This window comes from Leiobunum rupestre, chromosome 7 (genome assembly GCF_980474605.1).
Source record: "Leiobunum rupestre chromosome 7, qqLeiRupe1.1.hap1, whole genome shotgun sequence".
Lineage (NCBI taxonomy): Eukaryota > Metazoa > Arthropoda > Arachnida > Opiliones > Sclerosomatidae > Leiobunum > Leiobunum rupestre.
Window position 1 is genome coordinate 29,803,077 of NC_143390.1, and position 23,584 is coordinate 29,826,660.

Consider the following 23,584-nt stretch of genomic DNA (forward strand, 5'->3'; position numbering starts at 1 on the left):
TCGTTTAAAGAAAACCTTGTACTATTTAATATGAAATTCTTACAAACACCAACATTAAGAAACATTTTTAAGTATTGCAATTGTGAGAGAGTAAAAAAATAATGGAAAATTTGGCTTATGTAATTTTTAAATGAAACAATCCATTTCACTTGTGACCGGAAGTAAGGGCTCTTATTGTAAACCTGGTAACAATGGCCAAACTGCAAAGGAAAGGTTGGTTTAATATGGGTATTCAAAGGTACATTTGCTGTGTAATTTACTTACCTCATAATTGCTATCAATCCTGCAGGCATAAATTTGCCAGAGTTATAAAATCTAAATCCCATGACACCTCCCAGAATCATAGAGGATCCTAGAACAACCAAAATTTCTTTACTGAATCAGTCATAATTTGTTGTCATCTTACCAAAAGCAACGTAGTAATTGTTAGGATTCACTGAAGTTTGATACGCTCCGAAACCTATTAATCCCCCAAATAATAGCCCAGCAGCTAGTGAGCCAATACTTCCTAAGAGATTAATTATTTATAAGTAATTAAATTTGACAAATATAAAATATAAAGATAACATTTTTTACCAGCTTTAATAAATCCAAAAATTCCTCCCAAAGCCACTGTGGCAGCATAGCCAACAGTTATAATATCAACTCCCATTTTATTTATGTTATATTATCAAAATTACTAATGTTAAATATTTATAAACATAAAATTTAAAACTTGAGCAGCTGCTTAACGAACCGTACGAAAACAACTGTGGCTAAAACTGTAAACACGACAATATTTTATCACAAAAACATTCCATCCAATCAGAATTTACGATTAAAACAACTTTCCCAAAATGAACAACAGGGGGAGCCATTTTCAAGGTTATATGTTATTTTAGTTAAGTGGCAAAAGCTTAAGTGGGAGCGTCAAAAGAATACTAAATTTTAATTCACAATATTTTTTGCAGTTCCTATGTACCGGGCATATTAACTATTAACTATTTTTAGAATTATAATCGCGATATTAACTGTGATAGTACCTTTAACCCAATTTAACCTTTACTGTTTAATTTAAATTTTACTGTTTAATTTTAATTTTTGCTGTTTAATTTTAATTTTGCTTTGTTTACGTTTATTTGAGTAATTTTTGTTCTATTTTTGCTGAGCTCCACTACGGAGCCACTCTGTTTCGAAAGAGTGAATTTTTACAAGCGTATAAAAATACGGCAATAAATAACCTATAACCTATGCATAAATCAACCTCAAGTTATAGAAAATAGATTTGGGCGTGTCTACTTTGGCCCAAAAATCGGTCGAAAATAGCGTTTATTTTATTGAGTACTATTTTGGACCAAAAATTTCACAATTTCACCCGAAAATTCATCCAAAATAGATACTTCGAATAGATTTGAGGGATAAATAAAAGTTAATGTGTCTTATTTTATATTTAGAAATATAAAAATTAAGCCTAATCATATGCATAAGACATACAAACTTACTATTTAATAAATTTCTTTAATAAATCAATTAACCATCCATCTTTTTTTTCTTTTTCTTTGGTGGATCCTCTGAAACTGAAGCTTCATCTGAAAAAATATTCAATAAATTTTCTTCCATTTTATTTAAATAATATTTGACTTACTTTGCTCTTTTGTGACTGGACTTTTTTTAACTCCAAATAATGACATACATGTTGGTCTGCATTTTGTATTTGCTTCAGCTAATAATTTTGGTTCTTTCTTCAACTATAAACAAAATTTATAATATTATTTTTTTAATTTGACTGAATAAAATAGATCGTTTTATACAGATTTCATTTTCAATTTCCATATTTTGATAAATCCATCGCTTGATGTTGAAACCAGCCACCTTATTTTGTCACTAACTTCTATACTTTCTAAAACTTTTACTCTATAAGTAATAAAGTTCGTACAATTAATAATTACGAAAAAAAAGTCCTTTCTATTAAATTAAAAATACCTCTTATCGTGAGCTTTGAATGTGTTCAAAGACGACTGTGTTTCCAAACAATGGAACTGTATATCTTGGCTCTCTCCACCAATTGCTATTACATTATCCTTAGAAATAAACGTATATTAATTAAAATTGTTCAGTTTTCAGATCATATTTCTATAATTACATTTAAAAAGTCAACTGTTAATATATGACTCCCAAAATCAATTGTATGAATTACACCAGCTTGCTAGAAATGGAATAAAAATTAAAATAACTGAAGATATAAAAATGGATATTTATACTTACAGTTGTGCTATAAATATCTAATCTGTTCTTAATTGCCACCACAAAATGATCGCCGGACGGACTCCATTTTACTAAATCAGATACTGAAATGTAATATAACAAATAGAAAAACCATTCAGTTAACAAAGATTTCAAGATTAGTATTTCACGACGTATAACGCACCATCTTTAATATTAGTGACATAAGCTGATCTCCCTTTAACAAGATTCCATGTTTTCAATGATTTATCCTTCGATACAGAAAGTAGCAGTTTTTGACTCGGGTGAACTGATATTGACGTAACTCCTTTTCTGGAGAAGAATTAAAACCTCAATTCAATATAAAGAAACAATTGTTTTTAATAAAACTCATACTTATGTCCTCTTAATGTTTTCTGGCATTGCCAGTTATTTGTAGCGAATATGCAGATATTCCCATCTTCACTCGCAGAGGCCAAATGAGTATCCCCAATAAATTCCACGCTTGTTACTGTACCTAAATATTCAAGAATCATTGATAAGCGCAAGAAATTATACTAACACCTGAAGTAAGTTGAAGAGATATACCATTATGTTGTAGTAATGTCCCAAATTCATTTCTCGTTTTCATATTCAAGAGCTTTACACTTTCATCCACACTGCCAGTTGCAATAAACTTGGAACTTGAATCAACGCAGCGTACTGAACCAATATGCGATTGATTTGCAAAACATTGTTTTAGAGAAGAGCCCTGCGTAGTTCAAAGATTTACTTATTACAATTCCAACAACTTTATTTTGTATTTGGATAATTTTGAAAGTTAATGCAGCCGTTAAGCCTTGGCATTTTATGGTTATATAACTTACATCTTTGTCACTGCAGAGCTGATAACCTAATACATATTCTTCGTATGTACCAACAATAATTTCCAAATTTATTGTTTCTTCATCCTCCATTTTGTCAAATAGTATGTATAGAAAGTCTTAGTACAAACACGTGGTATCTAAATTACCGGATCCACAGCATGGATGAAATTTCCAGCGAAACCCAGACAGTTCCGCCATCTAGCGGAAAACAAATATTACGAAAAAGGAGGCCGAGGAGCATCAGTGGAGAAGAATACAAGTGTTTGCCATTTCGCTGCTAGAGATTCGATTCGGACGCGATTATTTTTCTATAATAGGAGAAGCTGCATCTGGGAAAAGAATTTGGTTTCAAGTTTCCATAGTCTCCGACGTCATAGAAAATAGAAATGAATCATTTTTCGAATAATTGAACGTTTTTTGAAATAAAAACGAGTTTGGATCAATATCAGATGAAATACCATAAATTTTCATTTATAAAAACCACTTTATACTTGCATACAAAATTTATTTCCATATAAATACTCTTTCTGATACATAAATACAATTCGTGTAACATTAGGTTTCATGACATTGCATAAAGTCATCGGTATATTTTACGTGTATTTATGTGCACAGAAACGGTCTTTTTCATTTGTTTGCAAATAGCGACGACAATATTGTACAATTGTTTATTTCTTTGCTCGCGGGTGAATAGGCCCAGGAGGCCATATGGGTTTTTTAGGAAGGGGGTTTAGTATTTCGAGGGTTACGCTTTTGGCTTCACAATTAGTCGTAACGAAATAATTTTTATACACGAGTTACGAGATTATCATACTTTTTTCATGTTATTACACTTTATTTTTTTAATTATATAATAGTTTCGCGACATGACGGAAACAACTTTTCCCAAAAAAATCGAATTCCGTTTTTGAAAGAAAAATAAGTCTAACATTTTATTTTCGTATCTTTTCGCACAACCTTTTATTTTATTTTCTTAAGTTTCAAAAGTTCTCATATCATTAGTGGGTAAATAGATTACCATTTTCACGATATTTCGCGGTTTACGTACTAGGTTAGGTTCCTACTTATTCGAATCAATAGGGCTATAGTAGAGTCGAGGAATAATCTAACAACTCGGCACGAAGTTGAGAGAGGTAAGCTTAGCCTCTCCCCGCCTTTAACCGAATAGTCAGCTAGGCCTCGGCTACGAAATAGCTTTTCGCGTTCTCCGTCCTCCCTCTCCGCGCAGACACATCCTAGCAATATTGCCCGGGAACAATAAGATTAGCTTTTACACGTTAAGCCTAGGCCCTCCTCCGGTATACAGCTTTTCCGCGCGCTTGATTTTCGCTATCGTTTGTGTTAATGCATCTCGGGGAATTGCCATCCCTACTACACCCGCTAAAAGCTACCGCCTCTCTCGCTCACACGCCATCTCCAAAACTATCCCTAGTTTCGGGGCCGAATCGGATATTCTAATTACTACCATAATTTGGTTTTAGCCAAATTAAGTCGCTCGTTATAAACGGGGGGAACATCTCTCGTAGGCGCCTTAAGGCGATATACCGAATAACTCGAGTTGGGCTATTTTTACGCTAAGATTCAATTAGTTATCCTCGTAAGGTTATTTCGTATCTAAAACTCCGCTTAAAAAAAGTAAAGGGACAATTCAATTTTCGGTTTATCTGGAAATGAAACCTTTCAATAGTGATAAAACGAATACCATAACCAATGGGATTAAAATTAATCTTATAAAAATTTAAATATTTCTAAGGTTTCCAGATACGATTCGTACCGATATTCGTAGGTTTTCCATAAATTAAAATAAGTATACGCTAAATATTCTTTTATATCAATATTCGTAACAACGTTATTCTAACATTTAGATAATTAAGGGTGCCAACGCGAAAGTCGGAAATACAATGTAGCTGGTTTAAAAATAACTTCAACTCCATTTACATAAACTAGAGTCATATGTGACGCGACACTTTTACTAAAAGTCTCGACTGCATCGGGAAAGAGAACGCGAAACGAAAAATACGGTTTTAAAATAAATAGTGGAGTTTCTCATCTCATTGTAATTCAAAGAGTATCGGGTAAAGGCTTAATGTTACTCGGTTTAAAAGTGACCGCCTTAAAACGAATGACTTTCAACCCTCTTCTCTTGCACTCTCACTAATCCCCTTTTCTACTTTTAATCCCGAAGTTGGAACCCGTTTTGACATTAATTATTGAACTTGAAAGTTTAGGGTGTAGCGACGAAAACGGAAGAAGAACGTTATCAGTATTCTATCAGTTAGGAGGGCCAGGATTTGGCTTTAGATTGGTTCCTCATTTTTATAAATCATCGACTATCTCTGGTAGAGTTTGGAAAATTCCAAAATTTTAATTCCATTACCAATTAAGTTTTCCGATATTATATACCAATTGTACGGAAATTATTATTCAAATTTTAGCTAAGAATGTAGACGATAATTTTGAGCGAAATAATATTTAAAAAATGTTTTATCATAGACGTCAATGTTTTGGCCATATTTATTTTTAAACAGCCCAATTGTTGTTTTTTTTTTCATTTAAATTTATAGTCGAAAAATTTTATTTTAAAAGCCGCGTTATATATCGATTTTCTTTACGATTAGAGTTAAAAATTTTGGGCTCCTTATTTTGTTGTTATTATTAATTAGAAAAAACGCCATAAATTTAGTTGTAAACATTTAAATAAAAATTATTATTGCATATATATTTTTATATAGTGTTTACTTGGTCTTTGTTAAGTTACTTCGACAGAAGCTTTTCTTCAACCAATCAGAATCCTTCCAGATAAATCACTCAACCAATCGCAAACAGCGTACCACTAATTACCTTTTTTTATTAAGTTTGAAAAAATATTCGTACCTGTACCTATTTCGGAAAATTAAATTATTTCGTGTGACTTTGCTTGTAATTGCTACACGAAAACATTTAATACATCGGGCTCTATTTATGTATTTATAAGTATCATATTTTTCCCACATTTAATATTGAATTACGTATAAGAGCCTTTATAATATACATTTTTTTGGGTAATATTTTCACATTATTTGAGCCAAATATATTTTGACAAATCGTTTTTTTATTTTTTTAATATGGCGTTTGCACAAAAATATGGTGATTTTTCTCTTTATATATCTAGTAAAAGCCTTTTTTATATATATAACCACATTACGTGTACATGTATATATATGTATGTATATATATATAGTTTTCTGTAGCCGACAATATTACACATATAAGTTTTCGCGAATATTTTAGAACGTTTTTGGGAGGCCTGGCGAGGTTTGCAAAGTTAAGCCAAGGGTTAAATGTTACACGGATAAGCCTTGGTTCAACTTCGGTTGGTGGTATCACTATTGGCGGGGGAGTCGCGAGGATTTTTTCCGTGTTTTAGCAAAAGCGACATTTCGGACACGACACGACGAACGACTTAGTGTTTTTTATACAGTATACTTTAGAATTTTTTTATCTACTTTTTTATACAATGTAAAACATTTTTGTATCAATTTTCTTTGATAAGGATACAAAATATGATAAAAACATTTTTATTTTTGTATTTTTTGTATTTTTAATTTTAATATTTTTTTAGTTTTACAAATGAATAGTTGCCTTATGAGTATTTTTATTTTTCCCGAATACCCGAGGATGATTACATTAGTGCCCTTACTTTAAATTTCGCTCCAGTTGTCTGTTCATACAGTTCTTAGCGTTTTATTTTATGTTAAGTTATAATTTTTTTTTAGAAACAATTGAAGGGAAGGTGGATGAGTTATTAATTTATTATTGAAATTAAGGCCAAAAAATGAGATTCAAAATGCGCAATTTATCCAAGGCAAATTTCTTATAGGTAAACCTTGGTCTTTTTAAGTTATTTATATTTTCTGAAAAAGTGAAATATAACGTAGTTTTAAGGCCTATTTAATTAATTAATTACTTATACCAAAAGTAGCATAATGCTACTTTTGCTTATACCAAGGCACGCCAGCAACTTCGACTTCTATACGTAACGCGGGAGCAAAATTCAATCTGGGTTTATTGTGTAGGTATTGTAAAAGCCGTAAATAAATCAGGGACAGTAAATTAAGAGGACAGGTTTTCGATACCCTTCCACAGTGCATTTTATTTCTCCCCGCGTATCAATCAGCTCGAGAGACTCCGAGGGAGTCTTGCAAGGTCGTTTGTAGCACGTGATCTTAAAATTTCAAAATGGCAATCTAACGCGGTTGATATTGTTACGTAATTTTTTGCGCTTTATATTTTAGTAATTTCTAATTTTGGTGTTTTAATTCAATAAAAACTATCAACTGATATTTAGTATATCATATTTAATCTATAAAAACGTGAAAAAATACCTTTTGGCGTAAAAATGTACTTCGTGTTTATCTTTTTTCTTTTTTCGAACAGTATCGTCCACTCTTAGCGATACTTGTTTTTTTTTTTTCAAATAACCTGGGACGACTCCCTTCGTGTGATTGGTTTACGGGGGCTAAAAACCAGGCTTTTTACCGATCCTCTAAAATCTACTATCCGTGAATAAATTAATTGTTTCGCGTGTATAGCGTATTCGGAATCTAACGCGCTATTTCCAACCATCGCCGACAATTAAACATTTCATCCATTAAATATTTTAAAGCAATTAGATTTATTATATAAAAATGATCAAGTTTTTACTATACATTTTGATTCGAAATAGTTACTCGTTCTAGTATACTGGAAATTACATTTAACAGAAATTGGGTCGTTTCTACCGTATGTAATCAAAATTAACAATTTAATTAATTAAAGTAAATTCTATCCGTAAATTAAATTTAAATTTCTAGTTTTGGTTGAAAAAAGCGCGTCGAAGAAATAGTTGTTTTCAATCTTTTGAGCTTTGTTAGAGTCACAACACGTCAGTGAGATTACGTAAGCGGAAGCGAATAGCGTCATTTTGACGCCCGTCATATAAGATAAGTGCCTCCTAACATTACGCGTCACAACTCAATAAACGCACCGAGTCGATAATCATGATACAAAAATAATATCGTTTACAAAAAACGCACTATCAATAGTACACAATACAAATTGACATGAAAGGTTATGTTAATATTTGTTTATCCCGTTATACTTTTTTTTTAATTGTTTCCAAACATAGCGTGTCGGTTAATATGGTAAGGCAAAGGATTTTTCATCAATGCGCCATTACGTTTCTTAAAGAGGAACGTTATTTAAGTTAAGCGGTTTGCGGTATATTATGAGTACGCGAATACTTAACGAAATTCCTTAAAATACGTGGTTTCTCTCAAAGAAATAATTCCGGATAAAAATTCTTTTCTCGTATACCGTTAAGGTATTCGGATTTTTTTCATTTCATCTCAAAAGAAAGGTTAACGTGTGGCGAAAAGTAGGTTTCCCCGCCATCGAATTCGCTACCAAGTTGCTTCCTCGTCGACTCAAACAATAATCCATTTCGTCCAGGAACGTTGAGATAGAAAAAACTTTTCCTTCGTTCTTCGTATTTTGCATTCTAGCTCCAGTTTGATTCAAGATATCTTTCCAGCTTCATACATTTTCAACGGGGCTTTCGCAGGTGCTCGCCTTCTGATTCCACCGGTTCCTTTTCCTACACTTCCATTCCTTTTCCTACACTTCCATTCCTTTTTTCCCCGCGAAATGAATAATACTAGAGAGAAGGAATAGAAAAAAAGAACATCAAATATACGAGTCAAATCTACCTACGAATTCCTTTTTGCTTCCACCCCATGCCCAAACCTTAATTCTTTGTTTAAAGAATATTTTTACTAATGCAAAAGAAAGAAATGAAACGTAGTCGCTGAAATGTTTGGGAATTTAATGAATTTTGATGCTATATTAAGTCTATTAGTTATATTTTATTGTCACGTGTATCAAATTGAGTTTAGTATCAAATAGATAATTTATTTCTTATTTTCTAACTTATATTTATTAAATTGATTTGCAAATAATAGTCAACATTTGAATAATTATATTTCGGAAAACTAAAAAACAATTTCCTGAATTGGCAATGAGTTTTAATTTTCTTGATTTTCTAGGTTATTTTAGAAATCGTTTAAGAAGCTTGGAATAGCCTGATTTAAAAAATGCTTACAAATCTATAACTTTATTTTACCGATGTTTTATGTAAAAACTATAATCAAAAGTTCAACTTAACGCCAAAACCACGAAAAAATAAATATTTGTTTTGTTATGTTTAGATGATTTTAAATTTCGACGATTCGTAAAAACTATAAACAAAAGTGCAACTTATAAAAATTCCACGCAAAAAACCACGAAAAAATAAATATTTGTTTTGCAATGTTTAGATGGTTTGAAATTTCGACGATTCAGAATACTGGCGCCATCTGGGAGCCCTTGGTGTATTTAAAAATCGATCTCCAATGGCGTTACCCTTGTAAATACACTTCACCCTTTTTCACTCGTGTATCAATCTGTTCAACGTACAATCATTATGTTTTGGTTTTCGCAAATGAAGCTTCACTTGAATAGTAAACTCAACAATAATTAATGACTGGAGACAGTAAAAAATAAACCAACACCGACGATCCATCGAGTGTGCGGAAAAAAATGTACTGCTAAAGAAGTATATGTTTCGAGAACAGAGCGAATACTAAAGATTGATTGGTTTTTCAAAAGAGCTAAAGTGGTCCCTACAGGCATTCTAATCGAAAAACGCAATGGGTAATTTCATTTTTACGTTGTGCCTACGAGATTCTGTTTCATTTTTTTTCCATCCTGCAAAATCTACCGTCGTATAACTTTAACTAATGGAGGAGAAAAACCAAGAACAGTAACAAAAACGAAAGAGAAGGACTTTTCAACTTAAAGAAATAATAAAAAAATAGGGCGGTCGTCGTCCGAACATCTCATTTACAAAGAAATCACGTCTTAAGTAATATTTCACGGACATTATCCCTATAACTATATTTTAAATATTAAATTTAAATTTGTAAATTTGAACAATTTTCAATCATCTTGTACATTAACTTAATAAACCCAAGAGGAATCTAATCTAAGGTAGCGAAACGCGAACACGTTCACATAAATTAATTTTTAGACAAACCGAAATTTTCGAGTTACCTGGTTTTGGAAATAAGGTAGCCATGTTTTTTTGAGTTAGATGGCGCCTGTATCAATTGGCACGAAATTCAAATATCACAATAGCACGAATTGTCCAGAAATCTCACTTAAATCTCACTTAATTTAAAAACGTTATGTAAATTTGAAGTCAAAAATCGCGAAAAACTACTTAAATGGAAAAATGATTAACTTCTTGGGCTCAGATTTAAAAAATATATATATTGGGATACCGAGGCCGGTAAATGTAGCGTCGAAATAGACGTCGTTGAAATTTATAACCCTAACTAGTAAAGAGATATGTACGACACGGCGGCATCGGTGGTATCGACGGCATCGGCTACACTGTACGTGAAACCAATACACACAAATCCCTTGGATTGTGTGTTAAAAGCAAAAACTAAATTATCTCATTTACGGCATTTTTTTATCCAACGAAACTTTCTATTATCAGCTCGTACCAATATATGATGGACAGAGAGCCCAGTTCGAAATATCCAAAAAATGATTTGTCGAGTGCGTCATTTAGAATTGACCAATGGTCTAAAATTCCGGGCCTTCTTATAAAACAAAAAACCAAGAAATCTATTTTCTTCTCGCGAAGGGCCCGAAATAAGAATAAAAAATAGCGGTGATGAATATCGGGCCCGCGCTGAATGAATAAAAACCCCTCACACATAAACGAGAAAATACCAGTGACACAACAACAACTACAATGAAAAACATTCCCCAACTAAAAGCAAAGAAGAATTTACACCGAAAATGAACAAAGAAATGTATTATAGATGCTTCGCTATCAGCGTCCAATATCTCGCTGCGGGCTTTCAAAACAATAATAATAAAACAAGTTGGCAAGCCAAAATATACCTCTCCTCGGAGGAGTTTTTAATTTTCAATAAAGCGTAACTGTATCCGTGGTTCTGCGGTAGAACGCTCACCTGTCGTACAGGAGAGCTCGGGTTCGAATCTCAGCCTAAGAATATATTATACTACACCCAATGGCAAAAAGAGCGCGTTTTTGGAAAAACCTTTTCCCTGATTTTAAGAAACTGCGTACGCAGCGATTACACTTTGCTCCGAAAATGCGAACGCGTTCGCAGCTCAGACCGACATACCCACAGACAGACAGACACGGTGGTTGTATAACCCCTCCTAGGGTACAAAGTCCCCTCGGAAAGGTAAAAATGCACGGCGTATATAATACGATAGGAGTCAGAAAACGTGATACCACCCACCAATGATCGAAGGAAAAGCCCCCCTTATAGGATATCGTACATTTTGATATCGAAATAGTTGGCCTGAAAATTGGAGAGAGCAGTCATTAGAAATAGAATCTCGAGGTTCATTCTCAAAAGTCCCTAAGATCCATTTCGTGTAATGCCGCTTTCGCGTGAAAGGCCCGGTTTGATATTTGGGACTAAAGTAACGGCGTAGACTGTACCCCATTCTCCGCTCTCGACTGTTCCGGAGAAAGAACCACAGTTGGGCCAAAATTCGCTTTTCTTATCTCTCTACAGACGGTAAATGTCGGATCGTAAAAAGTGACCATTTTATATTTTCTCATCTGGCAGGCTGGGTGACGGTTTCCACGACTCAAAGTGCTACTTAACTTTATTTTATGGACTGTCACGCGACTAGTGCCATCTAACGGCGCAACTATAAACAATATTATATATTTTTTTCCTCCTATTTCGTGCCGAAAAAATCCGTATTGTTTTCGAGGATATCGAGCGGCAAGAAGAAAGACGAAAATGAACAAGGGGCGAGATTTTTGAATTAACGATCCGAATCTTCGTATTTATTTTATCGAGTCGTTTATCATTGTTGTATTTGTCTTGTTTTAGAATGTATTTGGGAATCAATGGACGTAAAAAAAAATATAAGCTGGCTAAGCGGGGGTCTGGGAGCGCAAAAACAGAAATGAGGTCTTTTACTATTTTCCATTTCGAATTGAAAATAACATATATGAATGGAAAACCATCTTTATACCCAAGAGTTGCGAGAGGGGAAATGTTCAAGTCGAATGACTATCTTGTAAATCAAGATGACCTCAATCTAAAGGTACGGTTATTCGTGCATTGTAGCTAGGTAGAAATTGAATGAAACATAGGTTCAGTCAGAGATTAGGTGAAGTATAAGATCATTTCACATGGGAAACGCCATTAGAGGATGCATTTTAAATACCTACTGTTGTTAATTTTCAGGAAAAGTAAAATGCGGAAAAAGTTCCAGAAAATTATCAGGAAAGATAAAAAATTGAAACATAAAAAATTAAAAACCCTTAAAAAGTAATTTAACTTTTTATCGAAGTGAAGAGAAGCACATTGTGAAAAACTAAATGAAAAGAGACTTAAAACGGTTTTAAAATTGACATTTTATTTATTTATTTATAAATAAATAAATTGTGAATTTTCAAACCGTTTTAAGTCTCTTTTCATTTAACTTTTTATCAATATAAAATGTCAAATAACAGTAAACATACTACAAAACATTAATAGTGTTACATTGTTAATCAGTTTAAAGCTAGTCTAGAGGTTTAGTTTTACTTTTAGATTCGACAAAATGAGGTGAAAATTCCGCTTTATTTAAATTTGCAAGAAATATTAGACTAATCATGGAAATTATTTGTGAACGGACTTCCTGTACATAAACTAATTTAAAATAAAATTAAGCCATTAAATAAATATGTTTTTACTGTGCAATAGTGGTTAAATTTATTTTAAATTAATCATGGAATGAAAACTTTTTTTCATTTTTTCGGAAAAATACGGAATCTTTTCCGGAAAAAAGGCATAGGTCATTTTCCGGAAAATTTTCCGACTTACAACCCTATAAATAGACGAAATCTTATCAGATAGCGGTAGCAGTCTGAAACGTAAAAAAAATCAACTAGGCCTATCTAAAAACACGAAAAATATTAATTTTGCATTACAGAAGTTAAACCTTGGAAAATAAATTACTATTTATTTATAATTTTTACATAAAATATCGCTTTAATTTGTGTTATAGTGAGTTGCAGGCTAAGAAAGACAAAATATATAGTACAATCGGCACAAGGATGCCTCAGATCGTTTCCGGTCATTCCACCGCGCGAAATTTGAATTTGGCCATTTTACGGTCAAATTCGAATTTTGCTCTTTTTGTCGTCTTTTAGCGCCATCTAGAGTTCGAAATTGGAATCTTTATTTTTTAATTTCATAATTGTGGTGGCGAGCAAATTTAAAAGATAAGGCATTCCTATAATTCTTAAATTTAAAATAGTATGTATAATTATTTATTTTTGTAAATTTATTTCTACGTCTTACCAGTTAAATCAGCAGTTTTTTTTAAAATAGTTACCACGCTTTCTTGGGGGTAACGTTGTCTTAATGAGCTATAGACGTTTAAAATTATATTTTTCTCTTTACTTGTTAACAATAAACCTTTATCATGCTTTTTATAGTAACCTCTTGGGCTATTTAAAATATTTGGAGCTTCTATTATCGAACCTTCTTTAGCTGTATTCAGTAATTAAATTCGTGACAACATGAAATTAAAAAATAGATTCCAATTTCGGTTCCTAGATGGCGCGAAAAAACGATGAAACTCACGAAATTTGAAATTGACCGTAAAGTGGTCAAATTTAAATTACGCGCGGTCGACTGGCCGGAAATGATCTGAGGTATCCTTGCGCCAACTGTACTATATATTTTGTCTTTCTTAGCCTGCAACTCACTATAGAAGTAATTCATCTTGTAATAAATTAGTGAATATTTATTTTTTCCCCGCCAAGCGACCCAAACGTGTGTCAACCCTACCTTTGCGCCTTTTGAAATATCTACTGAATGCTAGCCAACAACATGACTGGAAGCATTATCTTTGGTATATGGGCTAATTTGTCTTGGCACGAATTTCTCTCGTCTTTAATTTAGTTTGATTTCAATTGTTTTCACGGATATTTATATGACTATACGTGTTGTGATCCAGCATGTAAAGGCTATGCCTCCGTGGTTGCCTGTAATGGTTTTTCTTTGCGAAATAAATATTACTATTATTATTATTATTAATACAGGGTGACCAGGGAAAAGCTTTGAAAATTTTATAGGAAAAATAGGAATTTTAGGGGCGAATTATAGGAAAATATAGGAAACTAAATAGGCGAATTTTAGGAAAATATAGGAAGTTAAATAGGCTAAATATAAAATAGGCGAATTATAGGAAACTAAATAGGCTTAGAAAAATATGGGAAAAAATAATAAGGTAATTGTTGCATATCGGTATACTTCGACTCTAATCACCTGGAATATTGATAATGTTTTGTACACTGCTTTCTTGCATTATTGGATCACTTAGCGGATTTACAAAGCTTGTACATTTCAAGATTTTGTTCGAAAATGGCAGTATTTACACTAGATGATGACACGTACAAAAAAAGTTCATTCGTTTTCAAAAGACCGTGAAATTATAGGAAAATATAGGAAAATAGGTTAGAATAAAGGAAATTATAGGAAGGCATTAAAAATATAGGAAAATATAGGAAATAAAGGAATTCTGGTCACCCTGTTAATATTAATATTACTCGCGCAAAGAGATACGTGTTAAAACTCCACACTTGGTGACGCTGGGGTTGCTAAAATTTTGAGGACGTATTTAATGTCCTACACACTCTTTTTACAAGCTCTCGGTGGAAAATATTATGATCCGGCACAGTAGCGTAGCTTAGACACGCGATTATGTATTATTTGATAGGAATTTAGGGGCCCCCTGAAGCCCTGTGCTGCCGTGCAAAGCACAAAAGCATTAACGACCAAAACCAAAATATGGAGAAAACCCGCGAAATTCAAACTTTCTTTGCCTTAAGATAACCCAACTTACTTCTTTCAAGTAGACTTAGATTTTTCAACTCTAATTATATTCTCGTACTAAACAATTTACAGGCCAAACGATATTTCAGAAATACCATTAAAACAATGCTTTTTACCACATATATGTTGAACTATTTATGTCTTAAAACCCAAAATAATGCGGTTTGCAACAAGTCATTTCTCTAAGAACAAAAATTTTAAATTCTAAAATTAGTTCAAAATGGAATTTAACGTATGAAATAAGGTGAAATAAAACCAAAATCAGTAAATCGAAAATTTGGTCGTTAATGCTTTTGCGCTTTGCACGGCAGTGTGGCCCTCCTGCATTGCGGGCTCTGCGGGGGCCTTATTCGCGCAACTAGCTGATTCCGGCACACTTTTGAGTCTTTTGTCGCTTTTTACCTCTCCAAGGGGACTTTGTACCCTAGGAGGGGTTATACAACCACCGTGTCTGTCTGTCTGTCTGTGGGTCTGTCTGTCTGAGCTGCGAACGCGTTCGCATTTTCGGAGCAAAGTGTTATCGCTGCGTACGCAGTTTCTTAGAATCAGGGAAAAGATTTTTCCAAAAACTCCCTCTTTTTGCCATTGGGTGTAGTATAATATTTTCTTAGGCTGAGATTCGAACCCGAGCCCTCCTTTACGACAGGTGAGCGTTCTACCGCAGAACCACGGATACTTGTTGTAAAAGTATTAGAACCTGTAACGCTCTAAATGTTTGTTTCCCGGTGATACGAGAACTCTTTCATTTGATGGACGAAAGGAGAAAAAGTGGGGAGGGGACCTGCTGGACTACTCATTAAAATTTATGTCGGGTGTGAATCAAATTTGGACTCTGGTAAAGCCATTTGGTTCCTTCGGATGAAGGGTGGGGTATGAAAGATGGATTTGACCTAAATACAAAAACGGTAATTATTTTTAAACGTCCCTTCTTCCTTAAAAAGAGAGTCATTGGTTACGTCGCGCCTTTTCGCGATGGGTCCCGCTCGTAGGTGGTAAATTGGCCATCCCAGTCGACGACCAGCCCCCTCTGGTGGTCATATTAGTTCCTCCCGCGTAAAGAGCGTATTAGGGCGCCGCGGTGTAGAGGACGCGCTTATTATCCTTCGAGGGTTTTTTTTTACGACGATCCCAGCGAGTTATTATTTCTCGACGGTGGCGCCCTACGGGGACCTTGGCTGGAACTAAAGGTTAGCTCCAAGAAAAATGTTTCTCATCTTTTCCTTCGATTATTATATTATGGGAGAGGCCCTCAGACTCCTCCTATACCCCGAACTAGTCTCGACTGAGAGCGGGATCGAAGCTCGGAAACGGGGGTAAAGTTAGGTCAGTAACTTAAGTCAGTAAGGACGCGGTTACGGAGTGTCGCTTCGGGGTTATACTTTGGAGTGTAAATTCCGATAGTCATCAAATGAAGGGTGGAACCCGGCGTTCTTCTTCGGAGGACCATCCTTTTTCATATTTAAACTTGGAAGTCAGCGGCTCCGTGTGTGTTTCGCCGTCCTAATCGAACTTTATTTCCCCGGGGGATCTTTTACTAGAACAACGGCCCAAGAAGAAAATAAATATGTAATATTAGGTACGCGACTTTTTTGGGGCGGACACTTTTGGGATCAAAACATTGAAGCTACATTAGGCTTAATTGATAACGTGGTGTACCCGTGACGTGTACCACTAATGGACTCTTTTCCGTACAGCGATGCCGGAGATCAGATTTGGACACTACTATACGCCTTAGAAGCCAGTCATGTTGCTAATCCGACTAAATTGGACAAGTAGATTTGGGTTGAGTCCTCCCCGCGTTCATTTCGCGTCATTTTAAACGACATAATGAACTTAATTGGCCCATTCCGGTTCATTATCGTGGTTAAATGTCGCGTATAACGACCTACATTCAAACATGATTACGTTCTAAAAACACACAGACGGTATTACCTAACGAGAAACATGTGTATCAGATTTGTAGCGCGTTGTACCCCAAACAGAGTGCACCGGAGGTCCTCATCATAATGCCCTACGCCAGCGTCCACAACCCGGACAGGTGACAGAACAGCCAAGGAGAGAACCCTACCGCTGACGGTCTCACCTTCGACGCCAGCCACTCAACCCAGCAGAATACGCAACAATGGGACGACCAACCCCTCACTTCGCACACAGCAGTTGCAATAAGAGCGGATGCTTTACCATCGGAAACCAGCACCCTACTTACGTAGGTAAGGCAAGGCCGGCGCTATTATTTTTGGGCCCCAGGTAAGCGTTCTCAGGCCCCTGTCCCCCCCTCCTCAAGTTTTTAACTAAAAAATTTGGTTTTTTGGAAATAGTCAAAATATTTTGGTTAGGCAAAGCCCGTTAGAAATGGCACCTAAAGGGGAACGACGGGAACACTGCGGCTCAGCGTAACCCAGCACAGGTGGCACCGGAGATCCCGGTGGGCCCCACAAGACCGGGGAACAGGGCCACATCGCCTTATACGGAGACCCACCGATCCACAGCAGGCCACCAAATCCGCCGAGGTGATAGGATGCCTGGCCCTTCTCCGTTAGCCTGAGCCGAAACTCAGTTTCCATCCCCTACCTGACCGAATTTGATTTGATCACGGCTAACATCTCCCAGTGCGCCACCGCCCTTATGGGTTGCAAGAGCCGGACCCCGACTCCCCGGTAAAGCCACCAGTTATTGCACACTGCCAGCAAACGAGTAACACGATGCTATTACGTAACGTACGGGGAAATAAAGCCTTAAATTGTACGAGAAGAAAAAGCATCGAGGCCACCGCCCTGCAGCCTTCGCCAATGAAAAGCGCACACAAAAATAAAATAAAATCACCAAGTCAAGCCTATGGATAAACATAGCCGGGGTCTTCCCAAGAAATAAATGGATTTCTATGTGTGTCTGTGTGCATGCCGGAGTCGCTTTTCGAACCGATTTTATTCTTGACTTTTTTATATATTTCTTTGGATCCGAGCAGTCAAAACGTCTTATTTTTTTAGCCTAACGTATCGAAGGGGAGAGAGAAAAATATAATGGTGTGGGGGCTACTCCGTTCGACTGGGAAGCCGCCCTCTTAGGGGATCTTTATTCACGCCACCCAAGAACGCGATACTCGAAGGACATCTCGGTCAAGGGTGGGGAGACGGTACAGTCTGTCCCTGACAATTGACACGGAGAATGTCTCGGTAACTTCGGTTAAACATTAAAGGGATCAGGAATGGTGTTTATTCTTTTTCCGCTAACGGATATTTCGAAGGGACCCCACCCAAACGTCGCCGATCTGGAGGAAAAGTCCATCAGAAAAACTCAAATTTCCAATTTCTCGGACAATTTTTGATTCCACCAGAAAAGAACTAGAAATACAAATAATAAAAACTAGAACGTTTCTAGGGCGTTTTTTTTCGCGCGTGTAAGAACTGTACGTAGAGAATAATATGGGGTCAGCCTTTCATCTCTTCAATGAACCCTGGTTTTATTTATCTTTAGAACCCGGGGTAAAGTTTTCTTCGGTCCAGTTCGAGGGTTTTTTTTTGGATGCGAGGCGAGTCACAAAGAAGATACGGAAAAATGTCTTCAAACTTGACATTTTTCAAGAAATCTTTTTATAGAAATTTAAACGTATCGCTTTTTTCTTCTCTTAAACCCGGTACAAATATAAAAAAGGTTTTATCTTATTTTTAACAATAAAAGATTCAAGGACATGTAAGCCACGCTTAAAGATCGTCTGCTTAGGAACCAGGCCCGACGAGGGAAGGGGGATGCTTGTACAAAATATCGGGGCCCACGCAGCCTGCGGGCCCGGGTTTGAACAAACAATGTATACTTCTCCCCGAAAAAGTATATTTATCTCTAGTATTAACGTCCCTTTTTTGGGCCCGGAATTTATATTTCACCGGGCCTGGGCCCGCTCTCGACGGACCTGTATAGACCGATATATATTTGACAAGAGATAAGATTAGTTTACCATTAGAACTAACTAACCGACGTCTTACCAGGTGGAGCCAACAATCTGAAACGTAGAAATTTTACTCTAAACTAAAAAAACATTTGTTACCTAATACTAAATCGAATATTTAAAACGTTAAATAGTTTGTATGAATACTTCTAAATGAAAAAACGGGCCCAGTTAGCTAATCAAATACCAAATAGTATTTCAAGCGCAAAATAGTTAGACATATTTGATCCTGTTTTGCTCTTGTATTTAGAGTATTAGTTCGATCTCAGCTTGTGGCATTGGGGGAAAACTCGGAACAACTCCTTCCGCGTTGAGTTTTTAAGTACTCCCCCAACTGGTTAAAGGGGTTTTCCCTGGAGATCTTCGCTTTCCCCTCGCCATAGAAACTTGTTAACCGTAATAGTGAGTGTGGGGAGCTGCTGGCTCTCGTGGCATGAAGGGCTTGCTATCACCCTCCTACGCATTGTAACCCGGAAACCTGAATTAATAGCATTAAAAGTCGCTCTCCGATGACTTGGGCCTAAGGTGGTGCTTTGGGTATTAGCCAAGCTGATTATTATTATTATTATTATTATTATTATTATTATTAGTTTAACTTTGCTGCTGTAGAAAATTTCGATGAATCGAATATTCGATTTGGTGTATCGCTTTATTTCGTACGTGTCTCCAAATATTTTTCCACCGCATTAATTATCTAATAATTTTATTTGTGTTTCTTTTCATTCAAAATTTTTTACGAATTGGACTTTTGTTGATAATTTTTACGTAAAGCATGGCTTACAATTCTCTTAGAAGTGGTTTTGGTAATAAATCCCACGCAAAAGTTTAAATGGGCGCCATCTAGTATAAATAAAAGCACTAAACTCGAACCTCTAATGGCTTCGCTCTAAATTTTGGTTTATCTGTACGCAATTTATGAATCGGTCTATTTTCAGCAAAATATTTACGTGGGTCTACTCTCCTATTATATAAGAAATGTCAAAATTATCCCTGCAGCTAAATTTGTCAATCAGTAACCTTCGTTTGTCAGTTTGCCCGACAACGGAAGGGTTTAGATTCGGTATTTTGGCGTTTTTAAAGGTTCATGGTTCCAAAAACGGAAGGGTTTAGATTCGGTATTTTGGCGTTTTTAAAGGTTCATGGTTCCAAAAACGGAAGGGTTTAGATTCGGTATTTTGGCGTTTTTAAAGGTTCATGGTTCATAAGCTATCGCTTTGGAAAGCGGTGAAATCGGCTGTTTCGCGTTGGAAAGCGAACATCCACCTTAAACTCACAGTTGGCAATTAAGAAACAGATACAACAAATTAAACTTTCACAAGTAAGTGTTTTCTTATAGTGACGAAATACCGCACGGTCCGAAAGCTCCCAAATAACCAAGTTTGTAATTAAACTTAATAATTTTTAATCCATGAAGTAGCAGACCGTTTATTAATATTATAAATTTCTACATTATTTTACCATGGAACAGAATTTTTAAATATATGATACTATATTTCCTCGTTAAATAATTAATATATAATAAAAGTTATTAATTATTTGTATTGATTTTAAGAAGTCTTTAAAACCACTTTTCAAAATCTTACATTAAATCTTGTGATTTAGACATTTTTCTGCTTTTGAATTCGAACATTCTGTCAGAGAAAAAGTAGGACCTGAGTCGGTTAAGATACATGTTCCGACCCCAAAACTTACATTTGACCGACTGCGACATGCCGACTCTTAAAAAAATTTAGTGTTGTAAGTCGGAAAATGTTCCGTATTTTTGAGAATAAAAGAAAAAAAGTTTGAGTTCCATGATTAGTACAATATTGTTTGCAAATTTAAATAAAGCTTCATTTTCGCCTCATTTTAAAAGTAAAATTAAACTTATAGACTAGCGTTAAACTGATTTACAATGTAACACCATTAATGTTTTGTAGTATATTTACTGTTATTAGACATTTTACATCGATAAAAAGTTAAAAACTTTAAAACCCTTAAAAAGTAATTTATGTTTCAATTTTGTATTTTTCCGATTTGCGGAAAACGTTCTGTAAATTTTTCCGCTTTTTATTTTTCCGGAAAATTAACAACACTAAAAAAATTCTTAAAATATGTTGTCAATCGTATCTGCAGGTATAAATTATATTTTAGATATTCACCAACTAACTATATAAATATTCATTTATCTTACTTAGAATGTACAAAGATTCTTAACACTATACGAAAACCAAAATACACGTTTAAATTGGAAATTTAAGTTACCTCAATGCAAAACCACAAAAAAGTTCTTCAATATTATATAAAGGAGTAGGCCAATCAAATTCCACGATAGATTATATTAATATCGATGATAAGGAATATATTTTCAAGAGAAAACTGAAACAAATAATAGTAGATAACCTTATATAATACTGAATAATTTATAATAATAATAATTTTCATTTATTTTTATTTTTTGTAATTTTTGTTGTGCTAATATTTTTGTTTTTTTGTTTCATAAAACTCCCCAAATTGTAAATAATTTCTTATCCTCAATTTTTTAATTACCTTGCTCATTCTTCGAGTGTCTTAAAATAATATAATTAAAGTACAGGACTTACAAGTCTCGCTGGATGACTCGGCCCTTAAATCAATTGTAACCATTTTTTACTTTCACAATCAAAAACCGTTTAAATTTAATTCTGCAATGGAACGTCCAGATTTCCATCGGGTTTTCATCAAGCTAAATTCCATTTTTATTTCAGTCTACTTTGAAACCATCAGTGGCAAACCACTCCCAATCAGTCAGCCACGCCATATCGCTGTAAATTTAAAAGGTCGAATTTTCCAGACCACAAAACACCACTTATTAAATTCCATCTGCAGAAGCAAAAAGTTATTTACCCCTTCAGGTTTTGGAAAGTTAATAAAACCTAGCTAACCTTAGATAACAGTCGCGATAAAACCCACCGAAAGGGTACAGTCTACGCTTTTCGATTTCGTCATAACGCATATAGATTATCTCACTCATCAAATCATTCGCGGAACAAAAAAAAAAGAATATCAAGTCCTTCATATCTCCGAAATTTGGAAACAAAAGAGAAGGGTGCGTCTGAGATAAACCAAAAATAAAAGAGAATGGCTTCCAGTGATGGAAGCCAAAACCAGACTTTTACATCTGGCCGTCATGTTTCAGAGAACCTAGGGGTCCTACAGAAGTAGGAAAAAAATAATGCGAACAAAAAAAATGGGGAAGGGGTTTCGGCGCCTGGGAGGAAATGAAAACTTAGACCCTTCGAGGAGGGAGGTTCGCGGTATTTCATTGTTCAGGCGAAAGAAAATAATGGATTTTTAGTTTTTCACAAAACTCACGAAAAAAACTTCTGATTTAGCCAAAGCTCTCTGGCGAAAACCATTTTCAAGAGCTACAGGATCGGCGAGGCAAAATCAAGCTACGCTTCGAGATCGAATAGCGGCTGTAAAGTAAGCGAAAACCACTCGAGCCGACGATTACAAGTTCACATACTGTAATTAAGTAAAGTTACGGTACACAATCGGGAGGTTGAAAAGACCCATTTTCAAAAGTAAAGAAGATAAATTTACCGTCGGAGTTCTAGTGACTCTCTCTAGAGAATTGCCATCAGAGCGAAACGAAAAAAACAGTGCTTTTATTTTCCAAAAGAGGAACAAAAAATTGCAAATTCTCAGTAGAATTAATTTAATTTTAAGACAAAAAAATGAAAGTGCGAGGAGGACCTATAATAAAATTTAAGCACCTCGCCAAAGAGGACACGACGACGCCGTAAGCTAAAAGTTTCATTCGGAAGGCGTGAATGAAAGTTTGGAGTATACGAATATTCGATCCTTCTTCTCCGCTCTCGGCGTTCCGCGGAGGAAGGAATTCTTCATCTCACTTCCTCTCAAATCCCTCCCGAGATTTAGGGGAAACATTTCGGTTTCGATGAGGAGAGGTACCCCCTCCATCCTTCGCTTCCTTTGAGCCACCCTTTCCTATCTCTTCTCTCTCCGGTTGAGGATGAGGGAAGCGGATAGAGATGGCTGGAGAGACGTTTTATCGCGCTTTTGGGGATGAAGAAGACGAAAAAAAAAACTCCTTTTTTTCTGGTTATTTACGGATGAAGCTTAAATCAACGAAAACAAGGCTTGTCCATTAAAAGTGATACATAAGTTAGTTGAGAAACCCTGTCGGAAGAAACCCGAGCTTATCCGCAAAAAGTGGGGCTTAGAAAAACCACCGAAAGAAAATATCGCTGCGTAAAAATGGAATACCACGCTAAGTACTTCGTTACATCTTTTAATCAAACACTTTTCTTTATTGGAAAAATTTTAAAGCGACCTTTTACATTAAATTGAATTAATATTTATTTTGAAAAAATAAATAAAATAATTGCGAAGAAAAAAACGTTCAAAATTATCCGGTAAGAATACACTTCAAGCCTCGAAATCCCCGGGTATTATTCTGTATGCCAAGGCTTACGGAATATAAATATGGGGCTTTTCTTTGGCGCAAAGCTCGAGCGATTAATTCCCGAGGAAAGAGTTGGCTGAAAAATCTGTTTGCGTCGGAGATCGGTGGAGCTCGCCGCAGCCCGCGACTCAATTTTAGACGAGGTGGTTGGTGCCTAGGACACGGAACCCCGTAT

The 23,584-nt window shown here is 35.3% G+C and overlaps 3 protein-coding genes across 3 annotated transcripts in view; all 3 read right to left on the minus strand.

Moving 5' to 3' along the window:
* Nucleotides 1-3: 3 nt before the first annotated feature.
* LOC149936011 (transmembrane protein 14C) lies at nt 4-787 on the minus strand. The gene is made up of 4 exons (XM_090153217.1): nt 577-787; nt 407-508; nt 265-352; nt 4-200 (listed from the first exon to the last, which is right to left on the minus strand). The coding sequence occupies exons 1-4, from the start codon at nt 650-652 to the stop codon at nt 146-148; spliced, it is 321 nt and encodes a 106-aa protein (XP_090009343.1). The 5' UTR covers nt 653-787; the 3' UTR covers nt 4-145.
* Nucleotides 788-1,459: 672 nt separating this feature from the next.
* On the minus strand, nt 1,460-3,225 carry LOC149936012 (p21-activated protein kinase-interacting protein 1-like). The gene is made up of 10 exons (XM_090153045.1): nt 3,069-3,225; nt 2,791-2,953; nt 2,599-2,719; nt 2,408-2,535; nt 2,245-2,327; nt 2,123-2,185; nt 1,963-2,060; nt 1,791-1,893; nt 1,625-1,727; nt 1,460-1,568 (listed from the first exon to the last, which is right to left on the minus strand). The coding sequence occupies exons 1-10, from the start codon at nt 3,156-3,158 to the stop codon at nt 1,510-1,512; spliced, it is 1,011 nt and encodes a 336-aa protein (XP_090009171.1). The 5' UTR covers nt 3,159-3,225; the 3' UTR covers nt 1,460-1,509.
* Nucleotides 3,226-7,716: 4,491 nt separating this feature from the next.
* LOC149936013 (uncharacterized) overlaps nt 7,717-23,584 on the minus strand; it is a 95,850-nt gene continuing 79,982 nt past the window's right edge. Inside the window, exon 2 of the mRNA XM_090181106.1 lies at nt 7,717-8,742. The gene's annotated coding sequence lies outside the window, so the exon portion shown is untranslated. The remainder of the gene's footprint in view (nt 8,743-23,584) is intronic.

Bases quoted from the DNA above. Each gene is read 5' to 3' on its own strand.
- LOC149936012 (XM_090153045.1), bottom strand. From the start codon at position 3,158: ATGGAGGATGAAGAAACAATAAATTTGGAAATTATTGTTGGTACATAC. The intron at 2,328-2,407 runs GTGCGTTATACG...ATTACATTTCAG, and splicing joins TGTCACTAATATTAAAGATG to TATCTGATTTAGTAAAATGG. The intron at 1,569-1,624 runs GTAAGTCAAATA...ATATTTTTTCAG, and splicing joins TCCAGTCACAAAAGAGCAAA to ATGAAGCTTCAGTTTCAGAG.
- LOC149936011 (XM_090153217.1), bottom strand. From the start codon at position 652: ATGGGAGTTGATATTATAACTGTTGGCTATGCTGCCACAGTGGCTTTG. The intron at 509-576 runs GTAAAAAATGTT...TTAATCTCTTAG, and splicing joins TTTTGGATTTATTAAAGCTG to GAAGTATTGGCTCACTAGCT. The intron at 353-406 runs GTAAGATGACAA...TGGTTGTTCTAG, and splicing joins CAATTACTACGTTGCTTTTG to GATCCTCTATGATTCTGGGA.